This window comes from Salvelinus namaycush, chromosome 4, assembly GCF_016432855.1.
Source record: "Salvelinus namaycush isolate Seneca chromosome 4, SaNama_1.0, whole genome shotgun sequence".
In the NCBI taxonomy this organism is placed as follows: Eukaryota; Metazoa; Chordata; class Actinopteri; order Salmoniformes; family Salmonidae; genus Salvelinus; species Salvelinus namaycush.
The window spans coordinates 49,954,652-49,976,274 of NC_052310.1; the positions used below are offsets into that span (position 1 = coordinate 49,954,652).

Below are 21,623 nucleotides of genomic sequence, written 5' to 3' on the forward strand. Positions count from 1 at the left end.
CTGAGATCCTCAAAAGGTTCTACAGCTGCAACATCGAGAGCATCCTGACTGGTTGCATCACTGCCTGGTACGGCAATTGCTCGGCCTCCGACCGCAAGGCACTACAGAGGGTAGTGCGTATGACCAGTACATCACTGGGGCTAAGCTGCCTGCCATCCAGGACCTCTACACCAGGCGGTGTCAGAGGAAGGCCCTAAAAATTGTCAAAGACCCCAGCCACAGACTGTTCTCTCTACTACTGCGTGGCAAGCGATACCGGAGTGCAAAGTCTAGGACAAAAAGGCTTCTCAACAGTTTTTACCCCCAAGCCATAAGACTCCTGAACAGGTATTCAAATGGCTACCCGGACTATTTGCATTGTGTGCCCCCCCAACCCCTCTTTTTACGCTGCTTTTACTCTCTGTTTATCATATATGCATAGTCACTTTAACTATACATTCATGTACATACTACCTCAATTGGGCCGACTAACCAGTGCTCCCGCACATTGGCTAACCGGGCTATCTGCATTGTGTCCCGCCACCCGCCACCCGCCACCCCCTCTTTTACGCTACTGCTACTCTCTGTTCATCATATATGCATAGTCACTTTAACCATATCTACATGTACATGCTACCTCAATCAGCCTGACTAACCGGTGTCTGTATGTAGCCTCGCTACTTTTAGAGCCTCGCTACTGTATATAGCCTGTCTTTTTACTGTTGTTTTATTTCTGTACTTACCTATTCTTCACCTAATACCTTTTTTGCACTATTGGTTAGAGCCTGTAAGTAAGCATTTCACTGTAAGGTCTACACCGGTTGTATTCGGCGCACGTGACAAATACACTTTGATTTGATTTGATATTTGGTAAAAGACCAAGTCCATATTATGACAAGAACAGCTCAAAAAAGCAAAGAGAAATGTCAGTTGATCATTACTCACCAGTCAATATGCAAAATGTCAAGAACTTTGGAAAGTTTCTTCAAGTGCAGTCGCAAAAACCATTGGCGCTATGACGAAACTAGCTCTCATGATGACCGCCACAGGAAAGGAAGACCCAGAGTTACCTCTGTTGCAGAGGATACGTTCATTAGTGTTACCAGCCTCAGAAATTGCAGCCCAAATACATGCTTCCCAGAGCTCAAGTAACAGACACATCTCAACATCAACTGTTCATAGGTGACTGTGTGAATCAGGCCTTCATGGTCGAATTGCTGCAAAGAAACCACTACTAAAGGACACCAATAATAAGAAGAGACTTGCTTGGGCCAAGAAACACGAGCAGTGGACATTAGACTGGTGGAAATCTGTCCTTTGGTCTGATGAGTCCATTGGAGATTTTTGGTTCCAACCGCCGTGTCTTTGAGAGACGCAGAGTAGGTGAACGAATGATCTCCGCGTGTGTGGTTCCCACCGTAAAGCATGAAAGAGGAGGTGTGATGGTGTGGGGGTGCTTTGCTGGTGACACTGTCAGTGATTTATTTCGATTTATTCAAGGTATACTTAACCAGCATGGCTACCACAGCATTCTGCAGCTATATGCCATCCCATCTGGTTTGCGCTTAGTGGGACTATCATTTGTTTCTCAACATGACAAAGACCCAAAACACACCTCCAGGCTGTGTAAGGGCTATTTGACCTAGAAGAAGAGTGATGGAGTGCTGCATCAGATGACCTGGCCTCCACAATCACCCGACCTCAACCCAATTGCGATGGTTTGGGATGAGTTGGATTGTAGAGTGTAGAAAATAGTAAAATAAAGAAAAACCCTTGAATGAGTAGGTGTTGCCAAACTTTTGACTGGTAGTGCAAATACATACCACAGTATTTAGGTACGTATGTTTAAGTTCATATTTACAAGCACTTAATCGTGGAGAAATTTGGAATGATCTAAAAACAAAAAAAGACAAGTATATAACAGATAGTCTGATAGTATAACATATTTCTGACCAGACTGTATGGGTGAGTCAGTGGCTTCATGTTCCACCTAAGACCTGTTCATAATGCTGGTATTGTGTGTATGTGGAGAGATATGTATGGATGAAAATCGAAATATAGTTCATACATATGTGTGTAGTGTACGCAAACCAATGGAGTGTTGATAGGCGTTTTGGGAACTCTTTATAGCCACTAACTGTATGCTCATTAACAACAGCAGAACTCTCTAGGCCTAAAGTGTTTTCTACCAAGAGACGCACTGGAATTCATCATCCACAGTTGATGTTTCTCTGATACACCGACATTCATTTCAGTTACACTGCTATTTACATCTTTAAGCATTGCCGTCTCCTTATTATTCCTTGTACTACATCCATTTGGTGTCCATTTCATAACCAAGCAAGGCATTCCTGTTGCCTTAGCAACGGTTCCAGGAGGAAATGGAAGTGGCCATGTCACAGATTCAGAAACACATTGGATACTGGGTTAGTGTGCCTGTAAACTGTCAGCTTTTGAACTGTGGTTGGCAATTTCCTTATTGCCATCCTTCATCAATGCAGAGAAGACCTAAAGGAAAGATGTATATGTAAAATAAAATAGGTATACAGTAGTTCTACACATGTCCAGCAGAAGGCAATGTTGTTACAAAAACACACCAAAAAACTCAAACATAAAAGCTCCCCTCTCCTCATCTCCTTTCCTCAAAAAACAGTGATCTTTAAAGACTTCAAAAAATGAAGCAACATGGTAAATAACTACCCAGCAGTCCTCTCCCCTATATGTTCATGAGGGGAAGACGAGGGGCAAAGGAAGCCATTGAAGAACACTGATACCCCCTGTCTCAGGACAGATCAACTCAACACATCTGACCTGGACCCACTTGCGATTGCTGCTGATCCAGTCCTCTTTTGGCTGTGCCGGGTGGAGATTATAACAGTACATGGCCAAGATGTTCAAACGTTCATAGATGACCAACAGGGTCAAATAATTATAATCACAGTGGTTGTAGAGGGTGCAGCAGTTCAGCACCTCAGGAGTAAATGTCAGTTAGCTTTTCATTGCCGAGCATTCAGAGTTCGAGACAGCAGGTGCGGTAGAGAGAAAGAATCGAAAATAGCTGCCTCCAGTACATGAGTCATCCCAATAAATGTCAACCTGCCAATTAGTTAGTGTAGTCATGGATCATCTTTCTATGGTCATGTGAAGCAGGCCGACAGTGTCAGGTATGAAGGTCAGACCCAGATGCAGACAATGTCAAATTAAAAATGGTTTAATTACCCAACAGGGGCAGGCAATGGACAGGTCAAGGCAGGCAGGGGTCAGTAAACCAGAGGTGGGGCAACGGTACCGGACGGCAGGCAGGCTCAGGGTAGGCAGAGGTCACTAATCTAGAAGTGGGGCAAAGGTACAGGTCGGCAGGCAGGCTCAGGGGCAGGCAGAGTGGTCAGGCAGGCGGGCTCAGAGTCAGGACAGGCAAGGGTCAAAACCAGGAGGGCGAGAAAAAGAAAGACTGGGAAAAGCAGGAGCTGAGGCAAAAACGCTGGTTGACTTAACAAACAACGAACTAGCAGCAGACAAACAGAGAACACAGGTATAAATACACAGGGGATAATGGGGAAGATGGGTAACACCTGGAGGGGGGTGGAGACAATCACAAAAACAGGTGAAACAGATCAAGGTGTGACAGACAGACAGACAGGCAGAAGTACAGCTGGTGGTCTAAGGGGTGAAACATTTCTATAGTTCCATGCAAACAGAGGGAGAGAATAATGTGATTTAGAAAAAAGGCATTCCATACCCCCGGATTTAAGAGATTGGGATTAGGTGTCAATTCATGCTCAAAACTGGATTATGATCCTGATGAAACAAAAACAAGATCTCTTTTTGTCAGTATATTGTAGTTTATTACTTCGCTGTGGACTGGGAATAGGCTAAGTGTAAGATCCTACTGCTTGCCCTCATCATTATTAATTGAGCTTCAGTCTCAGTTGACTGTTGCTGTAAAAAAGTGCAGAGTGTGTCTGTCTCCATATCCTTTAAAGGAGCGTAGACAGAGCAACTCAGAGTCCCACCTGAGGAGAGCATGGCAGGAATGCTAACCCACTTAACGCAGTGTCGCAGTGCTCCTCCTCAATAGCAGGGAAGGGGGCAGAGTAGCCAACTGGGGCCTCAGCTGCAGACTTTAACAGCAGAGCAGAGGGACAGCTAACCCCCCTCTTCCCTCGCCCCCCACCCCCACTTCTGCATGCTGTGTGGCTGTGTCTCGGCCAGCTCGCCCACCACTCCTCACTAGCGGTCAGACAGGGAAATGGTTCCAATAGTTTTTCCAAGGTGACTTTTATTAATATATTCAGCTCGATTTACTCTCAGATTCAAAAATGCTGGTTAGCATCAAAGTAGACATCATGCAAGACTACAAATCCCTGCAAGCTCCTGCACGTCATCTCTAGCTGACACCTTTGCTAACAGGTATTGTGTCAATTAAAAACTTGCACAAGACAGTTCACAGAATTGTCAATTTAAAGAAATGTAGCGAATTTATTCATTAGTAAATTTAGCTAACATTAGATAGTTAATCCAGAGATTCTTACCTTTGCCTCGATTCGGCAGTCTCGTCCAGATCGTCATGGCATTTGTAGTTCTTTATGATAGCCACATTAGAAGCTAATTAGCATTTCATTTTTGGGGGGTAAAAACAGGCAAATACACATATTGAGAAAAGTCACCTTGTTTAACAGAGATTTACACAGTTATCAAAACGTCATGCCAGATTAAGTCTACACGAAACACAGCCCTTCTTTTATTAAGTGCTTCTAAAATCCCTATGAGAAAAATGAATAGTGTAAAAACGATTGGAACCATTTCTTTGTTTGACCGCTAGCTTTTATTGGTATTTTGACTGTGGTACTCTCCCACATCAATCTACACACAATACCCCACAATGACAAAGCAAAAACAGTTTTTTAGAGATTTTTGCAGATGTATAATAAAAAAATAAAATAACAACTGAAATATTACATTTACATAAGTATTCAGACCCTTTGCTCAGTACTTTGTTGAAGGACCTTTGGCAGCGATTACAACCTCTAGTCTTCTTGGGTATTACGCTACAAGCTTCTTCCATTCTTCTCTGCAGATCCTTTCTGTCAGGTTGGATGGGTAGTGTTGCTGTACAGCTATTTCCAGGTTTCTCCAGAGATGTTCGATCGAGTTTAAGTCCGGACAGGCTGGGCCATTCAAGGACATTCAGAGACTTGTCCTGAAGCCACTCCTGTGTTTTCTTGGCTGTGTGCCTAGAGTTGTTGTCCTGTTGGAAGGTGAACGTTCGCCCCAGTCTGAGGTCTTGAGTGCTCTGGAGAAGGTTTTCATTAAGGATCTCTCTGTACTTTGCTCCGTTCATCTTTCTCTCAACCCTGACTAGTCTCCCAGTCCCTGCCACAGAAAAACGTCCTCACATCATGATGCCGCCACCTCCATGCTTCACCGTAGGGATGGTATTGGCCAGGTGATGAGCGATGCCTGGTTTCCTCCAGACGTGACGCTTGGCATTCCGGCCATTCAGTTCCATCTTGTTTTCATCAGACCAGAGAATCTTGTTTCTCATGGTCTGAGAGTCCTTTAGGTGCCTTTTGGCAAACTCCAAGCGGGCTGTCATGTGCCTTTTTGAGTGGTGCAGAGATGGTTGTCCTTCTACAAGGTTCTACCATCTCCACAGAGGAACTCTGGAGCTCGGTCGGAGTGACCATCGAGTTCTTGGTCACCTCCCTAACCAAGGCCCTATTTCCCCGATTGCACAGTTTGGCTGGGCGGCCAGCTCTAGGAAGAGTCTTGGTGGTTCCAAACTTCTTCTATTTAAGAATGATGGAGGCCACTGTGTTCTTGGGGACCTTCAATGCTGCAGAAATAGATCTGTGCCTCGAGACAATCCTGTCTCGGAGCTCTACAGGCAATTCCTTCGACCCCATCGCTTGTTTTTTTCTCTGACATGCACTGTCAACTGTAGGACCTTATATAGACAGGTGTGTGCACTTCCAAATCATGTCCAATCAATTGAATTTACCACAGGTGGACTCCAATCAAGTTGTAGAAACATCAAGGATGATCAATGGAAACAGGATGCACCTGAGCTCAATTTCGAGTCTCATAGCAAAGGGTCTGAATACTTATTTAAATAAGGTATTTCTGTCTTTTATATTTTATACATTTGCAAACATTTCTAAAAACCTGTTTTCGCTTTGTCATTATGGGGTATTGTGTGTAGATTGATGTGGACATTTTTTATTTAATCTATTTTAGAATAAGGCTGTAACGTAACAAAATGTGGATAAAGTGAAGGGGTCTGAATACTTTCCAAATGCACAGTATATCCTTATCTTCATTAATTTCTATGGGAAGACCTCAAACAAGTTGGGATTGAGTCAAACAGGTTGTTGTTGAGTCCGATATAGAGGAGCGTAACTAACCTACAGGATGGTGAAGGAGTCTTTAGTATCTTTAGGAGTGCTCTCCCTCAGAGGAAACTTTCCAAAAACTTCCACCCTGGGACTGTTGCTTGGACTCTTTGGGCTTTCTAGTAAACAGGCTCTTGGAAGAGAGCGTGATGGACATTTACAAGAAGAGGGTGGGGGGGGGGGGTCTGCAGGGAAAATGTACAGTACCAGTCAAAAGTTTGGACACTGTCACAGCTGTAGTCGGAATGAGACCAAGGTGCAGCGTGGTGAGCGTACCCTTTCTTTTATTTTGTAAAATGTCACCAACAAAATAAGAAATAACAAAAACGACCATGAAGCGTACAATGGCTATAGTACCCCTAACAAAGACAACTTTCCACAATGACAGAAGGGAAAAAGGCTGCCTAAGTATGATTCCCAATCAGAGATAACGATAGACAGCTGTCCCTGATTGAGAACCATACCCGGCCAAAACATAGAAATACAAAAACATAGAAAACAGAACATAGAATGCCCACCCAAATCACACCCTGACCAAACCAAATTGAGGCTCTCTAAGGTCAGGGCGTGACAGACACACCTACTCCTTCCAGGGTTTTTCTTTATTTTTACTATTTTGTACATTGTAGAATACTAGTGAAGACATCAACACTATGAAATAACACATATAAAAACATGTAGTAACCAAAAAAGTGTTAAACAAATCAAAATATATTATCTATTTCAGATTCTTCAAAGTAGCCACCCTTTGTCTTGATGACAGCTTTGCACACTCTTGGCAGGTGTGTCCAAACTTTTGACTGGTACTGTACATTGTGAAAGAGGGTGGTACAAATCTGAGGGAAGTAGAGAATATGAAAAGAGTGTTGTGTTGAGCAATGAAATGATAACATGTACACACACTCATGCACACACACAGTCCCCTGAGGTTCCCAGGCTTTTATCCTGCCCTGTGTACCGTAGGTGTGTGAAGAATTGGACCATCAGTGAAGCTGCAGAGATATGAGAGAAAATATTTTCTCTAGTGTCTGCTGGGGTGAGCGAGTGTGTGGTACAGTTGGGGCCAGACCAGCCATGTTTGTTCTTCCCTTATTGTGAAGAAATTCAGAAAGGCAGACACTTCTTCTCCCCCTCCCCAAGGTCAGTGTTGCTGTGGATGGCCAGATACAGTACGTGTGACTAATTTAATACAAAGTGATCAAGGAAACTGTCAATCATCTAGCCTCCTCATAATCACTTGAGAGATTATTACACAGATTATTACAATGTTCATTGTCAACCCAACCATGCCATCATAATCACTTCAGTATCAAACATAAGATGGCAGCGCCACAAACCAGTTTTTCCGTTCATGTTGTGCACACAGACAGCAGGACACAGTGAGCCATCAATCACTTGTTATTAACACTGTCAAAGAAACAGTGTGGTACAAAAACTAATTCCATCTGAAAAGATGGAGTTCTATTTGGATGATGATATTGACAACGACAGTGCTTGTTGCTAGCTCAGCGTGAGATAGACTATTGTAATATTCTGAACAAATATATAAACGAAACATGTAAAGTGTTGGTCCCATGTTTCATGAGATTAAATAAAATATCCCTGAACTTTTCCATACGCACAATTTTTTAAATTTATCTCCAATTTTGAGTACACATTTGTTTACAACCCTGTTAGTGAGCATTTCTCCTTTGCAAGATAATCCATCCACCGGACAGGTGTGGCATATCAAGTAGCTGATTAAACAGCATGATTATTACATACAGTAGGTGCACATTATGCTGGGGACAATAAAATGCCACTTTAAAAGATGCAGTTTTGTCACACAACACAATGCCATAGATGTTCCCAGTTGTCTTGAACTCACTGAAGTCAGTTGTTTTGAGCGCGGTATGAATCATGCTGGATTGACAGCATGGCCAATGTTGAATGTTTATCATTTAAAGCTTGGAAAAGAGACCCTTAATCCCAGAATTTGGACCACACACCCTCTCCACTGAATAGCAGGCTAGTGATTGATTTGCAATGCTTGCAGATAGCCACTGATTCCTTCCAAACCACTCATTGTTGAATTTGCGATTTCCAACTTGTTGTGTAAAGTTTATGTTTACTGGCCGATGAGCACAATACGTTTTTATCTATAATTTATTTTATTTTCATTATTTCTCTTCATATGACAAGGATTAAGGATTTGCAAGTAGATTGTTGACTTGATTCGTGATGATGTCTGCTAGTTAAGATTTAGAAAGTATTTGTGGCCAATGACCTTGAGCCTTCTTGGATGGGCACTTCTAATATAACTCTATAGATTTGGCAGTGACGTAGTGTCCCCATGAGTGACAGAACACTGAGCAAATCACGGAGCAATTAGAGAACATTACCAACCCCTACGCTCCGTATTTTCCGCTGGCTGCCCTACCACCACAGAAAGCACTGAGCTAGGCTGAAATACCTGCATTTTTGGAGCTGCCTTACTGAAGAAAGCAAAAAAGAGATGCAGCTTTATTAACTCAATGATTTTTTACATTTTTACATTGTTTGCAAACTGATATGTGACACGTATTTAGCTAAAAAAGTGGGGCTCAGAACAGTTGGAGCTCTGTCCCACCTGCCCAGAATGACGGGTCACCACTGTATGTGTGCCATTCAGAGGGTGAATGGTCAAGAAAAAATATTTAAGGGCCTTTGTACAGGGTATGGTAGTTGATGCCAGGCACACCGATTTACGTGTGTCAAGAGCTACAACGCTGATGGATTTTTCACGTTCAAAAGTTTCCTGTTAGGCTTGGGCGGTATCCAGATTTTCATATTGTCATACTGTCCTTCTCTCATACCGGGATTTACGGCGTTACCGGCATAGCACAGAAGGGGCGCTAAAAATGCAAGAAAAGCCCATTGGGCATCTATTACCAGAATGCTATCAAAATTAGCAAACTAATAGCGAAATCACAGATGCTGTTAGCTAATGCTAACGAGTGAAAATGAACATAAACTAATCGCAAAGACAGGCAAATCCAGCTCATAAAGTTATACAAGCATAGCTAGTAGCTACCGAATGTCATTTTCGGTTAGTGTGGACATTTACAAGCGAAAGTGAACGAGAAAATTGTGCAAATGAACAGAGTTGTGATGCATGCTTTTCTGAAGGAAGAGCAGCATGTGTACAGGGAGCATATGGAAGAAGAGCAGATAAGAAAAGAAAACGCATGAGGAACAAATGGCAGCTGTAAAGATAACTCATCTAGAGCTCTTTCACTTCTGGCAGAAGGCCATTCTAAGATATCTGATGGCAAACATTTAGTAGTGAATTGCATACAAGTGTAACTTCATCACCTCATGTGCGCTGCACAACAGAGACTAGATAGATATAGAACGCTATGGGCTCACATCCTCGCTTTTTCCCGTTGTGCCATTTACAAACAAACACGTGACTGGCTCAACTGTTCTGGGTAACTACGGTAAGCTTCATAATTTCAAATAATGTGACAGGTGAAATTAAGAACACAATCTGCTTTGTCTCCACAAGTTGACTGCAGGTAATAACATAACAAGTATGTACAAATATATTCAAATGTATTGTTAAACTTAAAATAAATTGTTTTGACGGTATTGAAAAACCGTCCTGTGGCTTTTTCCAAATACCCCGGTATATGGTACGTATATACGGTATACCACCCAAGCCTATTTCCCGTGTGTATCAAGAATGGTCCATCACCCAAAGGACATCCAGCCACCTTGACACAACTGTGGGAAGCATTGGCGTAACATGGGCCAACATCCCTGTGGAACGCTTTCGACACCTTGTAGAGTCCATGCCCAGACGAATTCAGGATGTTCTGAAGGCAAAAGGGGTGCAACTCAATATTTTGAAGGTTTTCCCAATGTTTTGTACACTGAGTGTATATGTTGGAGTTCAGGCTTTATTTGACAAGTTTAAGTAGGAAATTGCATGAATTTTGACCATCAGAGAGTAGTTGGCCAAGTCTCAAACCAGGCTTATCAGTCAATCATATTTCATGGCTTTTAGAAAGGGCTCACAGAGCTTGTTTTTCCACTCACAGCTCTCCCCCAATATTAGTTGTGGTGATGAGATGCTAATGAAGTAATACAAACAAATTTAATTTTCTTGAATTTATTTTGTTTGTGTGTTCTACAGTCTTGTAAAGATAGGGGCGTGACTCGGACAGACAATGAATGTAACATCCATACATGGCTGGCTCCAGGCAAAAGCGAGATAAGGAACTCAGTAGGGGTCTCAACGTACTGCTGAGAGCTAGAATAGTAGAATACACAAGGTGCGATTTCTAAATTTGTTTGTGCATCAGCAGTTTCTCTCTTGCTATGTCAGTCACTGACAGTCATTCAATTAGCCATGTCAGCTAATCATTTTTAGATTGGTAAATTAGTCCAGCCAGCTATCATGTCTGAATACCGACCGGCCACGAAGGGCATGTGCACAGGGGCCCTGAACTCCAGGGGGCCCCAATTGATTTTGTTAGTCAGTCTCACTCATATCATTAACATGGCATAAGTCGTGGCAAAAAGTGTACAATTGCAGGACATTTGCTTTAAAACCTTTCAGTGATACCCATCCCGGATCCGGGAGCCTCCTCATCAAAAAAGCTGACTAGCATAGCCTAGCCTAACGGGACAGGGATATCATATAATATAATTTTCATGAAATCACAAGTCCAATACAGCAAATGAAAGATAAACATCTTGTGAATCCAGCCATCATTTCCGATTTTTAAAATGTTTTACAGCGAAAACACAATATGTATTTATATTAGCTAACCACAATAGCCAAAGACTCAACCGCATATTTTCACCATGTTTCTACCGCATAGGTAGCTATCACAAAACCAACCAAATAGAGATATAATTAGTCACTAACCAAGAAACAACTTCATCAGATGACAGTCTTATAACATGTTATACAATACATTTATGTTTTGTTCGAAAAATGTGCATATTTGAGGTATAAATCATAGTTTTACATTGCAGCTACCATCACAAATAGCACCGAAGCAGCCAGAATAATTACAGAGAGCAACGTGAAATACATAAATACTCATCATAAAACATTTATGAAAAATACATGGTGTACAGCAAATGAAAGATAAACATCTTGTGAATCCAGCCAATATTTCCGATTTTTTTAAGTGTTTTACAGCGAAAACACAATATAGAATTATATTAGCTTACCATAAATAGCCAAACACACAAATGCATTTATTCACCGCAAAAGGTAGCTATCGCAAAAACCAGCAAAAGATATAAAATTAATCACTAACCTTGAACAACTTCATCAGATGACAGTCTTATAACATCAGGTTATACAATACACTTATGTTTTGTTCGAAAATGTGCATATTTAGAGCTGCAAACCGTGGTTATACATTGTGAATATGTAGCAACATTTCCCCAGAATGTCCGGAGCTATTTTGGACACTCACCTAATCTGACCAAAGAACTCATCATAAACTTTACATAAAAATACTTGTTGTATGGCAAATGAAAGATACACTGGTTCTTAATGCAACCGCCGTGTTAGATTTTTAAAAATAACTTTACCATAACATACAGCTTGCGTTATTACGAGACAGCGCTCACCAAAACGGCGGAGAATAGGAATCAACATTTTCCACAGAAATACGAAATAACATCATAAATTGTTCTTACTTTTGCTGAGCTTCCATCAGAATCTTGTACAAGGAGTCCTTGTTCCAGAATAAATCGTTGTTTGGTTTTAGAATGTCCTTTTCTTCTGTCGAATTCGCGCCACAATGCTAGCCAAAGTTGATAACGTTCCGGTGCTGAAGTATGACAAGATAATCAGACACAATCAAGAGGAAACCATATACTATTACGCACTACAACAAAACAAAGGTTTGACAATGTGTGTCAAGCAAGTGAAAGTTACAAAAATTGTGTCAGCTGTTAGGACAACAAGGGATAACCGCTAATGAAATCCAACTGATGCCATTGCCTGAAGATGCACACAAGCACGAGCTGACAATAATTGACCTAGGTAAAAACAGTTTCAAGTTGGATATTCGACAGATATTCTAGCTTTCAAACCACTTGAGTCACAGACTCAAAATAAGTGTCATGATGTTGGGAAAATGGCGCACAACATTGCACAGGTCTTATTTTCACGATTTGGACATTAGCTTTCCAAAGCTAATAAACGTGGAAATGTGAGCAGCATTTTGTTTTCCTAGTTGAATTAGTTAGGGAGCGTAAACAAAGTACAAACTTTTTTTTACATTTGAATTTCAATAGCTCCTTGGTCATGTAACCTACTGACTTCAAACAAGGTTCAGAGTGTCCACTGAATACCATTCTATATTGCACACCCTTTAGTTTGTCCATTTTCATCTCACAAGCTTTTGCATGAATTTTTCAAAATAAAAAAATTAAATAGCTCCTTGGTCATGTGACCTACTGACTTCAAACAAGGTGCAGAATGTACACTGCCTACCCTTATATATTGCACACCCTTTAGTTTGTCCATTTTCATCTCACATGTTTTTACATTAATTAAAATAAAATAAAAATTCAATAACTCCTTGGTCATATGACCTACTGACTTCAAACAAGGTTCAGAATGTCCACTCAGTGGGCCTACACATTGCACACCCTTTAGTTTGTCCATTTTCAAGATTTTGCATTAATTTTTCAAAATTTCAATAGCTCCTTGGTCATGTGACCTACTGACTTCAAACAAGGTGCAGAATGTACACTGACTACCATTGCACACTCTTGTTTGTGTACTGTAACATCACGCGGTGTAACGTACATTTTTCATAGTTTTAATTTCAATAGCTCCTTGGTCATGTCAATTACACACCCAAGAAGCATGCAGTGGATATACACCCATATTGCATAACCTTTAGTCATGTCTCTTCTATATTGTTGTACATTAATATTAGTTTGACAAATAGGGGGTTCAGTCCAGTGTTGTGTTCACCCTTTATTTTAATATTTATCTACAATAATTGGTAGTTCTAAGTACTTATTTTCCCAGTTGTTTATTTTGCCACAGTATTTAACAGCGGTACACAATAGGAGAGAGACAGATAATATCTCCTTTCATCGTTAATATCAACCATAAAGGAAAAGGGCAAAGTACGAGAGTCATGTTATTAATTGTCCAAAGGAGGGATGGAGAGTGAGCTAGCAAGGTAGGCTGCAGTGGATTTGCTGGTCAATACATATACTGAACATGTAACCACAGTAATGGTGGCCAGAAAATCAATGAATAAAAATTTAATATTGACAAATGAAACAGAAATTGTAGACCTTTAATCTTTTCCAACATGTCAACAGACACTTTTACTTCAAATAAGTACGAAACATTTCACAGTGTTAACTTTCTCTTTATCCCTGGTTGATGTACATTTCAGAGCCTCTTCAGTGTGAATGGGGTATAGCATACATTTCAACAACAAAGACAGCACTTCCAGTTTGTGTTCTTTACTCTGTTGAACTCTTTTGTCTTCATTCCTAGGCACAGCACATGGAACCACCGTTGGCATGCAAAACATTCAATCTAAATCAAAACAAAGCGTAACATGTTATAAATAATATCAAATATCAATGCAGTATGACGAATGACGAATTAGCCATCCATTGTGTTATATCATAAATTGTCTTACATGCCGTCACTGCTGTCAAAAGATTATAAACATGTTAAATAACGTTACTATGTCTATGTGCGTGTCACCGGCATTGCAAGCAACTCAAAAGCAATACTTCTGAAATGAGCAGAGAATTGATTCAGCTCCAATTGTACAGTACTTTCATAAGAGCAAGAGTGGGGTAGACAGGGGTGTAGCAGAGAGAGAGAGCGACAGATCGAGGACATTTCTTCGGCAGGACAAGAACTGAGAGAACCCTACAATTCTCTCCACATTACCCTGGGCTGTGAGAGAAACTGGAGGCCAGTAAATCTCATTCAACACAGGGAGGGACAGGCGAATAGTGTTACAGGTAGATTTTGTGTAATACAGGATGTCTTATCCAGCAATTAGGTTTCAGATTATATTTATTCTAGCTGATATTAAAACGCTTCCTGAGTTTAAAGCCTCTTTGTTTTTCAAGCCTTTTCTTTTAATGGACCTGAAGGAAAAAAACAATGAACCAGCTGCCTTGTCCTTCAAACTGTTAATCTGTAGAAGTTGGATGATATTGGCTAATTTATTTCACAAGTTACACATCCAGCCACCTGTCAAACCAACATTAGCAGTATGAAGATCAGTAGTCTTCGTGAGTGCTTTCTCCAGTCTGCTGCCATGCACTGTAACTAACTAAAGATGCACCAGATAAATAATGACATTCACCAGGCCTGCATGTGCTTGAATGGATGCTCTCAGTAATCATGCATGATGGACCTACTCACTACAAAACATGATGGTCATTACAGATAACCAGCTGCTAGAATAGGGTAGTTGGTTGATACTGAGGTAGTCTGTCAGTTTAATGATGAACAATAAATTACACTGTTGATGCCATCGGAAGTCTAGGCTAACCGCTGAGGAGATAGACTAAGTAGGCCTAATTGTTCAGTGAGGCCTGCCATATCCCTTACTACCACAATAACTGGGGCATGACTAATATCCATTACAACCCACAACACACGTTCTGCATGGAGCATCAACACAGGAGTGTTTCCAACACGTGCATGAATGGGTTGTTTGTAGTGGTGGTGATAGAGTGTGTGTGTGCAAGTGCAGTGATGGTTATGCTTTTCATATTACCTGGTGAAAAAATATGACATTCCAAACTTCTTAGAAGAGTAGGACAGAGCTATCGACCCATCGGGGAGTTTCTCTGGGGCACTTTGACGACGACAGATCTCATAAGAGATTCTAGAGTCAGTGCCCCCCTCATCCCCGAAAAACATGTCCCCATTCTTCGGGCTGAGAGGGGTGGCATCGCAGCTGAGCGAGACTGTGATGTTTGGGTTAGTCCTGAGGCTGAGCGGCCTAGCTGGGAGACTGCACTCACTTAAGCCTTCTCTCGTGCTGTGCTCTGTGTTTGGACTGTCGCTGATGTTTTCAGAAAGTGTTGGCGGGTAGGGAGACAGGAGGTTGGCATTAGATTCTGAGGGGACACCATTGCGGTCCGTTACACTGTTCACTGGGACAGCTTCCACTGGGCTGGCATGCCTCAACCACAAGCTGTTGCACTTAAATGATGCAGGCGATGGTTGGATGATTTGGGGCTGCGGATTAGAAGCGTGCACCATGATGACGTCGAAAGGCACGTTTGTGGTTCTTTCTGAGGAAACTGCATCAAAATTGCATTTTGCTTCGGTGTTTATAAAATGATTTTTTAATTGAAACTTCATTTAACTAGGCAAGTCAGTTAAGAACAAATTCTTATTTACAATGACGGCCTACACCGGCCAAATCCGGATGATGCCGGGCCAATTGTGCGCTGCCCTATGGGACTCCCAATCACGGCCGGTTGTGATACAGCCTGCATTCGAACCAGGGAGTCTGTAGTGATGCCTCAAGCACTGAGATGCAGTGCCACTATTTGCCCCACTATTTGTTACATTTACTTCCTTGACGGAGCAATCAAGTCCTTGGCCAGGTTACCTGGCTAAAATGCTTGCTCGCTAGCCTAACTTCCATTCATGGGCAATGTTAGCTAGTTAACATTAGCCTTCTACATCTAGCTACATACTGAACTTCCATCCTCTCAGGCCAGGGGCAAAACAATGAATTAATTAATGGTTGGATCAGAGTCGCAGTTATAATCATTGGCCAGTACGGAGAATTAAGTAAAACCACAAGTCCAAATCCCTATCTCCATCCATGGCTAATTTAGGAAAGGTAAAATTTTAGCTAGCTAGCTTGCTGAGGACCAGAGGACAACACAATGACAACACAATGAGATGCAACAATTCAAGTTTTTCTGTTAATGACCTATGCTCTCAATGGGATTTGATAGGAGTGACGTCAAAATCCAAAACTGGCTTCCCTTGACACTTTTTTGTTGTTGCGCAGGGACCATTCACAGTTGAGCTCGCTCAGTTTAGCTCAACACCGATTGGCAAATTTTTCATACTTTTTTTGATCAGGGAGGACAAATGCTCGCTGGGTTCCCTTGCCTTCAATGCTACTGGCGGAAACAATGTCATACACGTTTGGACCAGACAGCATCAGATTAATGACCTACATGTAGAGCGACAGAGGGGCGCTATTTCGCTCGCTCTGATACTTTCTCCTGTGAACATTCAGCCTCTTGCAAATTTGAGGACAATTATGAAACACAGAGAGATGAAAAATACAAATTATTTTATTAAATGTTTTATTGGTCCATTTTTTCATGAATACACGCCTCTGGATGCATGTCCCTCCACCCTTTCAATGGGAGTCGTTGTCCACAAAGCGGCAGGGGGGCTGTCTAGGTCCCACATATACTTTCTTTGGATTGGTGGATACATCTCATTATTCTAATCCTTTTTTGAATATTCAATGAGGGTTGTTAACATCAACTGCCTGTATTCAATGGAGAGAGATGCTATGCTACTAGCCTATTTGAATGAATATGCATAGCCATCTCGAGACAACTCCGATATAAAGTTTTTTTTTCTCAAAGATGCAGGGATGTAACGTCCTACTTATATCGTAACAACTTAAGCATTACAAAACTTATATTCAATCAAATAAACCACACGTAGCAAATAAGCCATACATTTTTTTGATAACCAAATTCTACACTCTCTTATTGGCCTACATACAAAAATTCCTTGGTTGGTGGGCGAAACACCGCCACCTGCTGGAGGGAGACAGAGTTTCCGCAGAGTTGGGCCTCTCTCTTCCTCTTCCTCTGCTAAAACCAAAAGTCAGATATTGGATACAAAGTGACATTGTAGTGTAGTAAATATTCAATATGTGAATATACAGTATATATGATATTAGAAATACCTTACGTCCAACTCGTAATAAGACTAAGCAATTAGCCTATTAAAATGTTTATCTGACTCCATAAAGATAATTAGCCATATGAAAGAGACTACAGTTGAACCATGTGTTCCAGTTCCCGCCAATATCCAGCAACTTCACACAGCTATTAAAGAGAAGTGGTACAACATTCCACAGGCCACAATCAACAGCCTGATCAACTTTATGCGAAGGAGATGTGTCTTGCTGCATGTAAACCACGTCCCTACTTTTTAAAAAGGTTTCTGTGACCAACAGATGAATATCATTAATCCCAGTCATGTGAAATCCATAGATTAGGGCCTAATTATTTTTTTTCAATTGACTGACTGAACTGGAACTCAGTAAAATCTTTGAAATTGTTGCATGCTGCGTTTATATTTTTTGTTCAGTGTAGTTTCTAGGCTAAACTTTTCAGAAGCTATAGATATATTCTTGACAAGACCGAATTTTGGGATGTCTCCTGGTCTGACAAACAGCACTGTAGATCTGCCACTTTCCATTGCAGATGTGGAAAGCCAACATAGGTGGATATCTCTATCTTAATTTTGATGTGGGGATTTTTTAAATGTTGAGTGGTGTCAATCGACTCCGGGGGACGGGGGACGGGGGGGACGGGGGAGGTTAAAAAGCCTACAATGTTGTTTGGTTTATTGTTTGAACAGTCGCTGAGATTATACTTGGTTATCAATGCAAAATATGCTACTTATTTAATGCCAAGCTAATCCAAGACAGAGCATTCTTGAAGTTGAAGTGATTTTGAAGTTGATTGGTGACAATGACCCAATTGATATATGCAGAGTTCGTTCTTTTGTGAAGCAACTTTGCGCTAACTTTGCTCCATTTTCAACCAAATCAAGTTTGGTGGTAAAATATAAAACTTCATACTAATCAACACTGCCCCCGCAGTGTAGGTAGGCTTATGTTCTACATGGAGCCACACATTTTGTGAAGTAAATCTGCATTCAGATACTCCGTTGCGCTCTGTTTGCGTAAGGTCTGTTTCTCGCTTTAGAAAAGCCAGGGACGATTTATGGTCCCAGTCCGACCCCTGGTGACTCAACAAAATTAATGGCAGTCCCCGAGGGTCAGGCCCTTGGGCATGTAATCTGGCCATATACAGTAACTACAAGATATAGATAGCTGGTTAGCCTAATTTACCTATCTAGCTAACATGGGCTAGTATAGCCCAGCTTTGTCTTCGCAAGTAGGCACGATGTATACAGGATAAATCGGTAAGATGCAGTTTAGATGTAATTTGCTCATTATGTCTTGTAGGCAATTTAGAATAAATTATTTAGTTTTACATCGTTTATATGTTGGCCAGACATCAACATTCTATTCTGATGTCTCAGGAACATTTTCCAATTTGCAAACACTCCAAACTACATATACCCTATGTATTTTGATATGTCGGCCAAAGGTGTGCGTGTTTACTGGGTAAACAATATTTGATCATCTTGGCATTTCTGAAAGGTTATGAAAAGTTTCTGCCAAAAATTGCACTATTCACACGTTTTATGGGTAAATACTGTATTTGTTTTTTTGTGAAAGTAACTTTTTCCACTGGCTGCATTGTTCTTATAGGCTAGCCTACTGTCCTGAGCCTTAATCTACAATAATTTAAACTAGCATCAATTTCATCACTAGGCCTATGTTTTGGGTAAACATTGACATAATTTACTTCACTGTTGTTGTCTCTTGCTAGGCACATGAGACTTTGTCATGGTTTCTAGGGTTGTGGACAATTGTAACACAGTGTTAAAATGACCCTGAGCCAAGCAGCCAGTTGATGAAAACAATGCGATTTTAAATTTGAGATGGTATGAATTACACAGATACTAACTTTAGGCCTTGGGGTCATGTAGAGTTCCAAAGAAGTTGTAAACAGATATAATCTAGAAACCAGATTATTAAATATGTTTTGACAGGAACCTAATGGCCATGCACAAACAGGTGTGTAGCAACCCTACTTAAAATATTGATTACAAACATAAAATACTTATATTTCTTGCATAATCCTTACATATGTCTAGCATAGGCTAAAATACTGTAGTCACAAGCATACTAATTTCAAAATATAATTTATGGTAGCCTATTATTTCAACATGCATATAGGCATAGGCTAATTACTATATTCTTAATTCATCCCCATCACTGAAGCTCTTTTTGGAAGATTCTAATTTAGCCTATAACAAACTGGATGAGTGGACCACTGCCGCTGACATTGGGCTAGACCACTCACTAAGATGTCTATCCATAGATAGACCATAGACATAATTGTCTCACCTGCTATGAGTCATAGCCTGTCGCGAGAGAGAATCATCGGACAGCACGGTTTTTTTGTAGCCTACTGAGTACTGAGACCAGTTGAATTGCTACGGGTTGGAAGCAGTCAGAGAAACCTACATGAGAATATAGACTGAATAATACTTGGTTAAATGTGAAATCGAGGCGTTTTTACCCAAAGACAGAAAAGTGCAAATGGAAAACTATACTGGAAATGAAACGCAAGTTCTGTCGGAATCTTACGCCACAGAAGCCGAGACCGGCGGGAATGCTGTGCGGACGCTAATTGGATGCATTTTGTTTGTCCTCATTGTGTTGACACTGCTGGGGAACACGCTCGTGTGCGCCGCAGTCGTTAAATTCAGGCACCTCCGGTCCAAGGTAACCAACTTTTTCGTGATTTCTCTGGCGGTGTCTGACCTCTTCGTTGCTGTCCTCGTGATGCCATGGGAGGCAATATCTGAGGTGACTGGCACCTGGCTGTTTGGCAGATTTTGTGGCATATGGATAGCTTTTGACATAATGTGCTCGACGGCATCAATTCTTAATCTGTGTATCATAAGCGTGGACAGATACTGGGCTATAGCAAGTCCTTTTAGATATGAACGGAAAATGACCCACAGAGTTGCATTTATCATGATTGGAGTGGCGTGGACGCTGTCAATTCTCATATCCTTCATACCTGTCCAACTGAACTGGCACGTGGCCGAGGAGGAGACATCAGCGGGAAACGTTAGCAACCACTCCGAGAACTGCATAGCAAACTTGAACAAGACCTATGCTATTTTCACATCACTGATCAGTTTCTACATCCCAGTTGTCATCATGGTTGCCACCTACACGAGGATTTTCCGTATTGCGCAAACACAGATACGGAGGATATCCTCATTGGAGAGAGCTGTGGAACAAGCGCAAAATAACCAACACCCAAACGTTTGCGCACACGAAAACGCATTGAAAACTGCTTTTAAAAAGGAAACAAAAGTCTTAAAGACCCTCTCCATTATCATGGGAGTTTTTGTTTTTTGCTGGCTGCCTTTTTTTGTCCTAAACTGCATGGTACCTTTCTATGACCCTCCGTGTGTAAGCGACACCACGTTTACAATTTTCGTTTGGTTTGGTTGGGCCAACTCTTCGTTAAACCCTGTCATTTACGCATTTAACGCGGATTTCAGAAAAGCCTTTACAACTATTCTAGGCTGCAATAAAATGTGTTCAAGCAATACATTGGAGGCTGTTAATTTCAGCAATGAATTGGTGTCCTATCACCACGACACAACGCTCCAAAAAGACGCACAAGTCTTAATGGCTACACACCATCCAAACGCAATCCCCAACTTGGGAGAGGACACAACCCCACTGTTCGACAAAGCTTCTCTTATCTCAATCGCATCCCGCAATCACAAGAACATGTTTCTGCCAGCCAATGTCCAATTCCAGTGTGATGGGGAAATGTGATTTTCTTCAGCTGGAGCCATGGAGTGCGATGCAATCCTTGGTCAAATCCACGATTAGAATCTTGCACAATTGTAGGCTATGATTTATCCATGAAGTATTGATTTATTTGTATTTATTTAAGTTATATTTTATTGTGAAATCATTCACTTATTTTGTCGTGCATAATGCCGTGCGTAATGTTATAATTTCTTTATTATCTCACTGATCATGTTCAATACATTTATACAGTGATTATTTTAAATAGTGGGCATGTGTCTTGATAAATGGAAGGAAATCACGTAGAAATGTTAGCCTAGTTTTAGTCTTGCTACTACACACACTTCAAATAATTGAGGCTAGTTAAATAAAGGTTAAATTTAAAAAAATATATAAATAAAAAGACACAATTGAACGAATAAGCTATGTTATGTGTATTGCATAATGAGAGGATATCATTACATTTTGTTAGTGTTTTTTTTCTCATGCCAAAATACTTGTTCTAATTCAATGATGGTGGTGGTAGTGTTTCTGTAGCAAAGTAGCTCTCAAACACCATGGGACTAATCTA

General features: G+C 41.1%; 1 protein-coding gene across 1 annotated transcript; it reads left to right on the plus strand.

Moving 5' to 3' along the window:
- Nucleotides 1–19,813: 19,813 nt before the first annotated feature.
- On the plus strand, nucleotides 19,814–21,076 carry LOC120045647 (D(1C) dopamine receptor-like). Its single transcript, XM_038990564.1, has one exon. It carries the CDS (start codon nucleotides 19,814–19,816, stop codon nucleotides 21,074–21,076), a length of 1,263 nt encoding a protein of 420 aa, XP_038846492.1.
- The last annotated feature ends 547 nt before the right edge of the window (nucleotides 21,077–21,623 follow it).

Bases quoted from the DNA above. Each gene is read 5' to 3' on its own strand.
- LOC120045647 (XM_038990564.1), top strand. From the start codon at position 19,814: ATGGAAAACTATACTGGAAATGAAACGCAAGTTCTGTCGGAATCTTAC.